Source organism: Gavialis gangeticus, unplaced genomic scaffold (genome assembly GCF_001723915.1).
Source record: "Gavialis gangeticus isolate Ggan-Ray unplaced genomic scaffold, GavGan_comp1, whole genome shotgun sequence".
NCBI classification, from domain to species: domain Eukaryota; kingdom Metazoa; phylum Chordata; order Crocodylia; family Gavialidae; genus Gavialis; species Gavialis gangeticus.
In genome coordinates, this window is record NW_017729018.1 from 8,640,919 (window position 1) to 8,651,988 (window position 11,070).

The following is an 11,070-nucleotide window of genomic DNA, read 5'->3' on the forward strand; positions in this document are numbered from 1 at the left end:
TGAGGGATGGGTCCCTTTCTGAGTGGGTGGGGTGGACCAAGCTGTTGCCATGGCCGTGCCGCCTGTGTTGGGTCCCAGTTGGGCCTCCAAGGCCAGATGTTCTGGCCCACAGGCATGGAGCCATCCTACCTAGCCAGGCAGGGCACAAGCAGTGTACAAGGTCAGCATTAACCTCAGGCCCTGGGGAAGGGGGGGCTCTACCACCTCCCCAGGGAGCAGGGATGAGGGAGAGGAGTGCAAGAAACAGGGGAAGGAGAGGGAGCTTGGAGCCCAGTGGTATCACTGCATGAAAAGCACTGAGGGAAGCAGCGACTGGGCAGGAGCCCATGGCCTCCACAAGGCCGGTGGACCACCAGTTGGAGAGCCCTAGTTCACATCAGTTCCCCCTGGCAGGTTAGCTTCAGGGGCAATGGGGACAGCTCTGGGTCTCATTCAGGGGACACAGTCTAAAAGCTCACTCCTTTGAATCTAAGTTTCTAAACAAAGGCTTTACAACAAAAAAAACCATTAAAATTATTTCCCCTTTTTAAACAGTTTTTCTTTCTTTTTTAATTACACTTTAACAGGGCTGCTATAGAACTAGGAAGTAAAACTCAGGGGGGACTGATGTCAGGCTGCCTCCGTCACCCTCCCAGCTGAGAGAAGGTCAAAGGGGAAGCTGGTGGGCTAAATGGGGAAGGCAAACCAAGCCGGGAAGTGCAAGTTTAAACGGCCAGTGTCATTAGTCTGGGGCAGCCTGAGAGTCAGCCCTGTCCACGGGGCGGAGGCTCTGCTGGGCCCGAGATTGAGGCTCTGCTCCTCTAACCCGCTGTGCAGCCTGCAGCAAGTCACTCCCTGGTCTAAGCTTCCATTGCCCACCTCATCCTCTCTCTGCCTGTCTCGCTAGACTGCAACCTCCTTACAACAGGGGCTGTGCCTCCCTGTACAGCATCCAGCATCAGTGAGTCCTGATCTCTCCTTGGGCCCAGCTGTAACGCAGACAATGGCCTACTGACATTTGTGACATGGGGGCTCTGGTCTGACAAGTTCTGGTTAAAGGAGGGAACGATGAGAAAGGAAAAGTGAAGGGAGATGGCAACCTGGAGGGAAGCATATGGATGACACCACACCCATAGGGGCTTTTGTTGCACCCCCAGGGATGGTAAACGCTGGCAGGAGAGGTGGCAGGACTCAGCTGTTCCCACCCTGACCACTGCAGAGGTTCATAAACATGGCAAAATGCCAGAGACCAGCATTTCCCAGGCAGCTGGGTCAGCACAACCAGCCTCCTCCAGCCCCACTGCCTCGTGCTAGGTAATGGGAGCGAGGGCTGACACACAGGATGGTCCAGCAGGGCAGGAAGGGAGCTGGAAGCCACATGCGATTTCTGTCTCTGTAACCTCTAGAGAGACTTCTCCATAACCCTCGCCTTTGCCTGACTCAGCATTTCTGAGGTCAATAAAACTGCAGTCGGAAAAAAGTGGGCCTAGCAGCAGGTCTTTGTGGGACAGCCGTGCAGGCAATTACAAGGCATCCCAGCTAACCAGCTGCAGGTGAAACCTGGCAGGAGACTGCACAGGGCTAGGGCAGCCCTGATTTGGGGGTTTCTGCAGCCAAATATGGTTTTCCCTAGAGGGAGGAAGGGGGGGAGGGACAAACAGTCTGGTCTGAAAAGGCAAGTTGGCCCCTGCGTATTATGAAACAGCCTTGTTTATAACTTTGGGCTGGGCGAAGGACAGTGCTTCCATCCAGTTCTCTGCATCCAAAGGAAAGAAAAAAGCAAACCACCCAGCCCCTCCCACCAGCTTGGATAGAGCGAGCAGTGGGCACAGGCTAGCATCTAGAGAGAGAGAGATACAGCAGCCCCGGCAGTACAGCAGGAGGGAGAGATCAAAAAAGTGATGAGGTGGCATTGCCTCATCATCAAAATTCTCCTCCGAAAGAGACTCAGCAAGGCAAGCCACGCGTCCCCTGCTCCCCCCTCCCCACTGTCGCTGCCAGGGACAGCTCCACGCCAGGACACAGCCCGCAACCGCACACAAGAGAGACACCATCCCTCAGCCCCTCCACAGACCTGCCATGCAGGAGACTTATCTGATGCGTGAGAGTGCACAATTGCGTGTGCATGCAGTGTTTGCATATGTGCCTCTGCATACAGTGCACACCCCTCCCCCTCCCCACATACAATGCATACATTATATTGTGTCAGGCCGCCCCAGGCCTGCTGGTAGATTCACTCCCAGGGCAGGGAGGTACATCTGTCCTCGGCTGCTGCCAATGCCAGGCCCACTCGAAGCTGGAGCTGGAGCCGGAGCTGGTGCAGGGTGTTGATGCGGCTGGCGGCCTGCCCCGGCGAGTCAGTGCATTATCAGCATTCCCCAGCAAGCAAACGTGGGGCCTGCGAGCCACACGCCTCTCTGCTGCGCTGCTGGGCTAACGCCCCCTGCACCTGCCAGCCAGTTGGGGACAGGCAGGGGCGGCATTTTTGGGGTGCTGAAGGGGGCAGGGAGGACAGGAAATGACACAACAGGGCATGCATAGGCACAAGTGCCCCTTTGGGTCCAATCCAGCAAGGTGCTTAGAGGTTAAGGTGAGGGCCAAATGCTTCCTTGGCAGCAAGGTACTCCCTTATCTCACACGTTGAATCCCATGAGCTTCTCCACCCAGAAACCTATTTATGTCACACTAAGTTGCTCCAAATTGACACCCACATGAGGGTGATCTGGCCCCTCCCCATAGTTTACTTGCGGGGTGGGGATCCTTCCCACGATGCCCCACTGTTATCGAGGCACTGAAAGGGATGGTCTTCCTTGAAAGCAAAGCCATCGGGGCTCCCAGGGCTGCAAACACTGAGCCGCTTGGCTCCTCCACCACCAGCCCACACAACCGCTTGGCACAGCCACGACAGACCTGGGTGGAACCCCCGGCTCCAGCCTCGCGCTGCAATCACAGGCACAGAGGCTAGGAGGAGGAGGGCGCTTTGTAACACTTGGACGAGCTGGAGTTGCTCAAACAATATGCCCTTTCTTTGGTGCTCCCATAGCAGGGGGAAGCGCAGACGGCCCCTGACTAGAAATGCTGCTGGGGCAAGCATGCCGCCTGATTTGCTGGAATGGGCTGGAGGTGAGAGGGAGAGATCTAGCCCCAAGCCCTTCCCAGATCCTGGAGGACCACGCAATAGCAGCAAGAGCAGCTCTGCTCCTGGAGGGTTTGCAGACACAGTGAGTTCAGAGAGGTCAGGCTGGGCGGCCTGCACTTGGCTCCCTCCCTGCAGCACAATTGTCAGATGGGGCAATCAATGCTCACTGCCCCTTGTTCTGATCCCAGCCCCACTGAGCAAAGCAAATCTCCCTCCACCAGGCTGAGAGCATTTGGGGCTGGGACCCACCTCCCTGAGACCCCCTAATTCCCATGGACTCTCAAGCCCCCAGGGTCTCTACAATATCCCATCTCCAGCCATGATTACTGATCCCGGACCCCCTTCAAAGACACCTGAGAGCTATTCCTATCTCTAAGAGGCCCAAGTACCTCCACACTACACCAGGGCCCCTTTAAGACACTGCTTGTCAGCTACCTGCAACCACTCGTCAGTTTGGAAAATGTGGGCTTTTATATCTACTTGCCTGGCAAGATGGAAATTAGTCACTGCAGGAGAGTGGGCGAAGAGAATTGTGCAAGATTTGCCCAGCCGACCCCCTCCCCCACCCAGCTGAAAGTGAAGCTTGTGCAATTCCCTTCCCCTCCCCTAGCCCCACGGCAGAACACGCCAGTGCCCCCAGGTCCCACCCGCCCTGCATACCTCGTGAATCGGACTTTGCAGATGTTGCATTCATAGGGTTTCTCGCCCGTGTGGGTCCGGATGTGGCGGGGAAGCTTGCCAGCCCCCTGGATCACCTTCTCACAGATGGGGCACTTCTGGAATGCTTTTGCCCTGATCTTCTTCTCCTTCTGGGACCAGGACGGATACACGTCGTTCTCATTTGAACTGCTGAAGTATTTCAAGTAATAATCCATGACCCCATCATCATCCTTGCGGTCATCATCGCCTAGCTGCTGCCTCCCCACAGAGTTGATCATCTGCTGCAGCAGGGCGCTGGCAGCCAGGCTGTCCACATCCCTGGTGTCGGCATCCTCTACTTCTGCCCCCCCAGGAGCAAAGCTGGGGGAGTCGCCGGCTTCCTGCTGGTCCAGAGGCCCCCCCTGAGCCGCGTCATCTTCTCCTGGGGCTGGCAGACTACGTCCACTGTAATGTCCATTCTGGGAAGGTGGGAATAAGGACCCAGCAGTCTCCTCTTCGTCTCTGTCCGGCCATATGTCCTGGTTGCTGTCGGGGTCACAGTCGTTCACCTTTGGTCTTTCATTTAGGGGGGCTTGCGAGTAGAAGTCCATGCCGTTGCATTCTGACTCCTCCTCTTCCTCTTGGCCTTGGAAGTTCAGTCTCTGAAGGTCTCTCAAGTCTTGGTTGGTCCACGGAAGGCTGCCTTGGTGGCCATTGATGGGGTTGCTCTGGAAGAACTCCAGGTACTCTTTTGCTCTGAGATGGTTCCTTTGATCAATTTGATCTACTATATCCATCTGGTCATTTTTGGCCAGAATCTTCCTGTCCAGGAGATCCGTGCAAACATCGCTTACCGCCTGGATCTCCAGTAGTTTGGCGGCGTTGAGGATGTCATTGACGTTCGAAGTGCTGACGGTAAGGGTTGCGGTGTAAGCGAACTCGAGCAGAGCTGACAGGGCGTCCACGCTCACAAAGTCTATCTCATACAAATTTTGCTGGTCCACCACTAACCCTGAGGTGAAGAGCTTCTTGAAGTACTGACTGCAAGCGGCCAGGACAGAGCGATGGGTGGGGAACTCCTGCCCATCCACCAAGATGACCACATCGCACAGCAGCCCATTGTTCCTCTGTTCATTCAGGCTGCTCAGGATGTCACTGCTGTGATCAGGGAACGGGATCCCTATGGGACCGTCCACGCCACCCTCCATCTTCGACACACAGGACTGAGGAGAGACAAGAGGAAACACGGTAAGTCATGGAGGCCTCCACTTCCAGAGAGCTCTTGTACCTGAACAAATCATCTCCTGACACAGCACTTTCCTTCAAATACAAGACCCCTTCACACGCAAGACACCCCCAGATTTTTTTAAACTTAAACATAAGGGAGAAAGTAAAACATCCAACAAAGGCACATTGGCAAGGACACAACCTCCATAGTGCATGTAGGAGCTTTTGCTTTATTATTTTGAATGCAAATTTAAGACGCAAGCTGTTTTCACAAGAAAGACCTGGTTTTCAATAGTGCCTGTTACACTGGAAGGAATATGGTTGGTTTTATTTATTGGCCCGTGCATAAGCATCCATGTAGCAGCAAATATCCCCCTTGTGCTGAGCCCTTCTTCTGTCATAACTTGTCCTGCTTGTTAAATAGTGCCAGGGTCCTGCCATAAAGCTCCCGACCCTACAAGGGCCTGGGGACTGTGCATGAGAAGAGGGGGCACCAGCCTGCCATAGCTGAAGACCAGAGGAGGGAAGGGGAGGGAGGCGGAGGGTGGGCAGAGGTGGCCTCAGCCTGGCTGTGGTATAACTTCTGTGGAGGACTGAAAACCCAAACAGATGCAGAGTGAATCTCCTCTTACCCCGGCAATCATCCTGTATCTGAGCACCTCGGAACCACGAACGGGTCTATCCTGACATCCGCCCTAGGAGGGAGGAAGGTCTCAGGATGGACCAAGTGATTTGCTCTGGGTCCCTAGTGGCCCCGTGGCAGTTAATGTACTAAGACCTTGCCAGTCCCAGCCCAGCACACTCTGTGCTAAAGCAGCCTTGTATCACAGGAGGGAGAAGACACGACAAGCAGCTGTGTGTGCCTGTGGTTCATGCTGCTGCATGGCTGAGCCCATTCCCTACACAGCACTGCCAAGGACAGCGCCCGCCTTTGCTCCCCCTGGGCCCAGCCCCTGTGTACTCTGTGTGCTCCTGTGCAGCCCCCAGTTAGGTGCCTCACATCCCCCACCCCCCAAGGGCTGGCTGAGCTCCTGGCGTGCCAGCTGGGCAGGATTACACCCTCCCACCCCGGCAGGCTGGAGGGGAGGACCTGGCAAGGGTCCCTACCTATCTGATTTCACACAGGACCCCCAGCCCCCACAGCTGTGCCATCCTTCCCCTCCCCTCTCTTAACAAACCCAGCTGCTCTCCAGCAAGAACACCCTGAGGTGGCACGAAAGGCACCAGCCGAGCGACTCAGCTGCTCCTGGAGGGCTGGCGAAGTGCTGACGGCGCAGAAGCCCTGGGCGAAGGGCAGCGTCCCGCCCCCCCTTCACCTTGCAGCCCAGGCCCACAGATATCGCTGGGAAGGGGAACGGCAATTTCCTACAGTGACGAGGCTCTTTTGGGGCACCGGCAGGAGAGCAAGGCCAAGCCGCTCTGCTTAGCTTGAACTACCTTTCCTCGCTGCAGCTGAACAACCCTCATGCAAGCAATTTGCCAGCCAAAGAGGGGCAACCTGTGGCTGAGGGGGGAGCAGAAAAGCCCCAGGTCAATCCCCAGTTCGTTTTGGCCGTGCCTCCACCCTGAGTCTGCCAGAGAACAAGTCCACCTGCCCCCTTGCTCTACCCAGGGTGCAGCAACCAGTCACAAGGCAGCGTAAATGGGGCAGGGTCTGCCCCAGCTGGGCCCCAGCTCCTGCTAGGGCTGTGCTCAGGCTCTGTGTACATGGCGAGCCATGGGGCTGCTCCGGAGTTGTTTACATGACCTGGCTGCCAGCCCGGCATGCCCCCGAGCGGGAGCGAGCAGGCTGGGCCGACCTCTGTAGAGACGTGGCCTTAAATCTCTCCAGGCCCAAGTTTCCCCACTCTGTGCAGCTCTTTGCCCAGCTTGACTGTGGGGTCTCCGGGGTAGGGGTTGCCTCTCGTGGCACAGCCCCTGGCACAAAAGCTCCCATTACACTTAGACCCCCGAGGTATTATGATAATAGAAACAGGAAAGCAGCTTTTGCCTTTGAAAAGCACCTTCCCGGCCCAGCTCTCAGACTACTCAAACCACCCGGGTGAGCAACATCATCCCTGCCTTGTCAACAGGAAAACTGAAGCACGGGGCAGGGACCCGATGCACCTTGGTGCATGAAGCAATTTCTGTCTGTAGGTGCTGGCACTGGGACATGGCAACCAGCCACAGCACCTGAAGCAGTCAAACAATATCCTCTGTGCGCGCACGCTTTTATCTGTTACTAATTTTCTTTTTGACTCTCTCCAGACTGAACCTTTTCTCATAACATCCCTGCGTAAGGGGAAGGCATGTTTTCACACCTCCTGCTGTTCACTCCTCATTCAAAGAGCATGAATAGCCACATCAATCCCAGCACAGAGGCGGTTCTCACTCGGCAACACCCACATCCATCCAGCACGAAGGTGTAGAAATGGCTCCGATAGAAGGTTACAGGCATTTGGAAGTGCCTGATACAGTCGATTTCATTAAGAGCTCTACCTAAGCACAAGAGAGATTGATTTTAATGGCAGGAATGGGTTTCAGAGCCGGAGACAGGTTTGTTGGAGACAGGTTTGTTGTGCACATGTGTCCGGATGTCACTTCCCAGTGAAATCAATGGGATCCTGGCCATTGGCCCCAGTAGGAGCTGCCAAACCAGGCTGAGTGTAGCATGTCATACGGATCACGACAGAAGTGGCTTCTCACGCTGTATGCAGGACCCGGCTTCATGGGGTTTGAAATCCTCCCTGGCTGGAAAGGAGGATTTCATTTTGGCAACGAAAAGGGGCAGAACATTGTCCTGAATCAGGGAGCCTGGGCTGTTGGGCTGGTGTTGTTTGTTCAGAGAGAGGTGAGGTTAGGGCTGAGCGCTGAGAGGGGACTTGTGAAAATGGGGCCCAGCCCTTCACTTTGCTGTGGGCTGTGTGACCTGGGGAAAATGGCTTCATCTCTCTTTCTGCCTCAGCTTCCTCATCTGTAAAACAGGGCTAAACAATCCTTCCTGACCTCGCTGGGTTTTCTGTCCATTTGCTGGTGATCCTGAAGTGCTCAGACAGTACAGAGAAGAGGCTCCTAAGAGCACCCAGCTATATACAGCTGGCCTGATTTACCATTAGCACAACCCCCTAAGCCAGCAGGGGCCAAACTTTTTGGCAGGGGTGTCACAAGCTAAGCCCCACATGCTCCCCAATTGCCACTCCGATCCCTTTCCCCTGCCCAACAGGCTGCTCTGCTCCCTCCCTGATCTGCCACATGCCATGCACAGGGACTGCACACCCACACGGGCCACTCCTGCCTTAAGTCATCCATGTCTGTAAAGAGACATTACTGTCACCTTGTTGAGGGGGCCATCACTCTGGCCCTACCAGTGAGAGCCAGGACAGCGTGCTGGATTAGGCAGTGCAGGAGCTTTTTGCTTCCTAAAGGGAATGGGACTGTGTACAAGACTGAAGCTCCAGGTAACTTATTTTCTGGGCAGCCTACCCACATCATATACCCCACCAGCCCCAAGCCAGGCAGCCAGGCAAGAGTTAACTGCCACTTGCCATGGGGACTGGGACAATCAGCAGGATAGTGTGGGAACGGCTGCAGGGTCATGAGACTCCCAGCGTTGGCATGGAAAGTGGTACACTTCGCAACTTATTCTACTCGCACAACGTGCCTTTTGTGTCCGGCTGCGGTTCAGATTCACAGCAGCCGAGAAGGCAAGGGGGCCCGAAACAATGCCATTCCCCTGCGATTCCTTCCAGCCTCCAAGCTCCCTGGGGTGAACGGCTGCACCACAGCAGCAGCGGTCAGAGCGTCTAGCCAACAGCTTCCAGGCTCGGTACCTGGTGTCCTGCTCAGGTCCTTGAAACGGGAAGCAGAAATGGCAGCCCATTGCCTTCCTAAGGGAAGCTGAATGGCAAGGTCCTTCCAGAAGGGCTAGGACTAGGTGGCTCAGGGGATGAGTAATGAAACATGGGGCTTTCCACTTCTACAGTTTCTAAAAGCAGCCCAGGCCGGTAGCAGTGGAAAGTCATCTTTGTCCTACGGCCTAGTTTGAATCGAGCATGGGGGGTGGGGACGGACTCTGGGGCTCTAAACAGGCGGATGTGTGCACGATAAAAGCCATAGGCATAGCTGCCAGCTGGCCCCAAGGTGGTCAGCGTAAGGTCTGATGGGCCCAGGAGAGGAAACATCCATTACAACATAGCTATGACAATCCAACTCCCGGTATAGATGTACCTATGCCAGCCTGACCAACCTAATGCACTGAACTCTAGCGCTAATGGGCTTAAAGGCACCTCAAGAGACCATCTAGTCCAACCCCTTGCGCTGACACGGGCTCAAATGTACCTAGGCCTCCCAGCCAGGTTTGTCTGACCTGTTTTCAAACCCCTCAAGGAAATTCCATGGGCTCCCGAGGCAGCCTGCTCCAGTGCTTCCCTACCCTAACAGGGAATACTTCCTAGCATTCAGCTTAATCTCCCTGGACAAAGCCTGCATCTTCAGGATAGTGAAACTAATAAGGCAAAAAGCACAATCAAAGGTACAAATGAATGGGTAAAAAAAAGAAATACTTCCCAACAGGCGGTTGATTGCTTTCAGTTGCAATAATCCTAGCTGCAAACTCATAAATCATTGCCACACTTAAGGCCGACTTTACCTTAGAGCGGAAGATTTACAATGAAAAGTTTCTTTTAAAATTACATTATTACTTTCTTTCAGACTAAAGTCAAATTAGCTACTCTTTCTTCAACAGGCAGAGAAATAAAAGTTAATTAAGAATTACAATGGAGCTGGCTTTTATTTAATTAACAGATCCAAACTGATCACTACAGCAGCCATCTGAGATTTTCTGAATTCAAGCCACGGGGTCCACATCAAGTCAGGATCCAAATAAGGGACAGCTGACATCAGGCTGGTGCACTGCTGGGGTCCTCCTGATGTCCTAGCTGGTTCGATTGAATTCTGCCTCCCTGCTGTAATGTAAAGTTGCCCTGGATGAAAGGAGGAGCCTGATGAACTCATGAGAGCTCGGAGGCAAGCAGGTGTAAGTCAGAGCAAGACGGCCAATAACAGCGCTGGGGGTTTGCAGAGCACCATTCATCCCGACGCATCCCAGCACGCTTCGCAAAGGCAGGCCCTCTTCCCTCGCTGCTGAAATGCCACCCACTCTGGCAACACGTCAGCTGTTTGATAACATTACACAACAAAGCGAGGGCAGAAAGGAAAGCCTCTCTCATTCCCAGATGAGAACAAGGTGAGCTGGCTTCAGGGCACTGCGCTGCTGGCATCTCAGGGGCGAGGCTTCATGGGAACAACTCCGTTTCAGACCTGAAGGTGCCGGGCATTTGACCTGCTACGTCAAAGACCTAGGACCGTGAGCCGTCAAGTCTGTGTGCTGAGGGTATGGCCGCACGTTATAGTATTGGAACAGATCTAGCTATGGTGTTGCTGCCTGCTGGAGAAGGAGTATTAAAACAATGCTGCTATTAAAAAAAATAAATCAGTACTGTTATTTTAAAAAGTCTGTGGTTTGCTGCCCACAGCCCAAATATTATCCTATCCTCCAACCACCACCGACTGGAGAATCAGGCATTTTTTCCCTATGAATAGCTCACCCCAATTACAAGTCATACAAAGCCCTTGTCTGTTTGATAGATATTTAGGCAACAATTGCCTTGGTTCTACCCTCCTCCCCCGTCTTCCAACTACGTGGCCCCAGATCCCTAGAGATGAACGCAACTCTCAGATCATACAGGGCAGGGGCTGGGTTTTGCCAACGACGTTCCCTGCAACATCACAAGGCAAGCCCGAGCAGGTTTCTCTCTGCCCAGGATCCTCCCTCCAGGCCTTGGGAAACAGCACGGAGCCAAAAGGTGGGATTCATGACACTCTGGAGGAAGCAAAAATCTTTCTAAAAGCTGGGCGTTTGCCCAGCTGGTAAAGCCACACTATCCACTCCTCCTTGGCTCTATAAAAATTCTACTGCTCTCTAAAAGGAATGGGTTTTCAGCAGTTGACTGCCAAAGTATCCGTATTATGTGGACCTGCAAAACAGATGCAGGTTCTTGAGGTGAAGATCCTGGACATTAAAAGAAACAGGGATGCAATTAAAAAAA

General features: G+C 54.0%; 1 protein-coding gene across 3 annotated transcripts in view; it reads right to left on the minus strand.

The window, feature by feature from the left end:
• Positions 1–11,070, minus strand: part of ZBTB7A (zinc finger and BTB domain containing 7A) — a 28,050-nt gene that overhangs the window by 7,509 nt on the left and 9,471 nt on the right. For all 3 annotated transcript variants that reach the window (XM_019513386.1, XM_019513388.1, XM_019513387.1), the window contains exon 2: positions 3,779–4,980. In XM_019513386.1, coding sequence (XP_019368931.1) covers positions 3,779–4,980 — 1,202 coding nt within the window. The remainder of the gene's footprint in view (positions 1–3,778; positions 4,981–11,070) is intronic.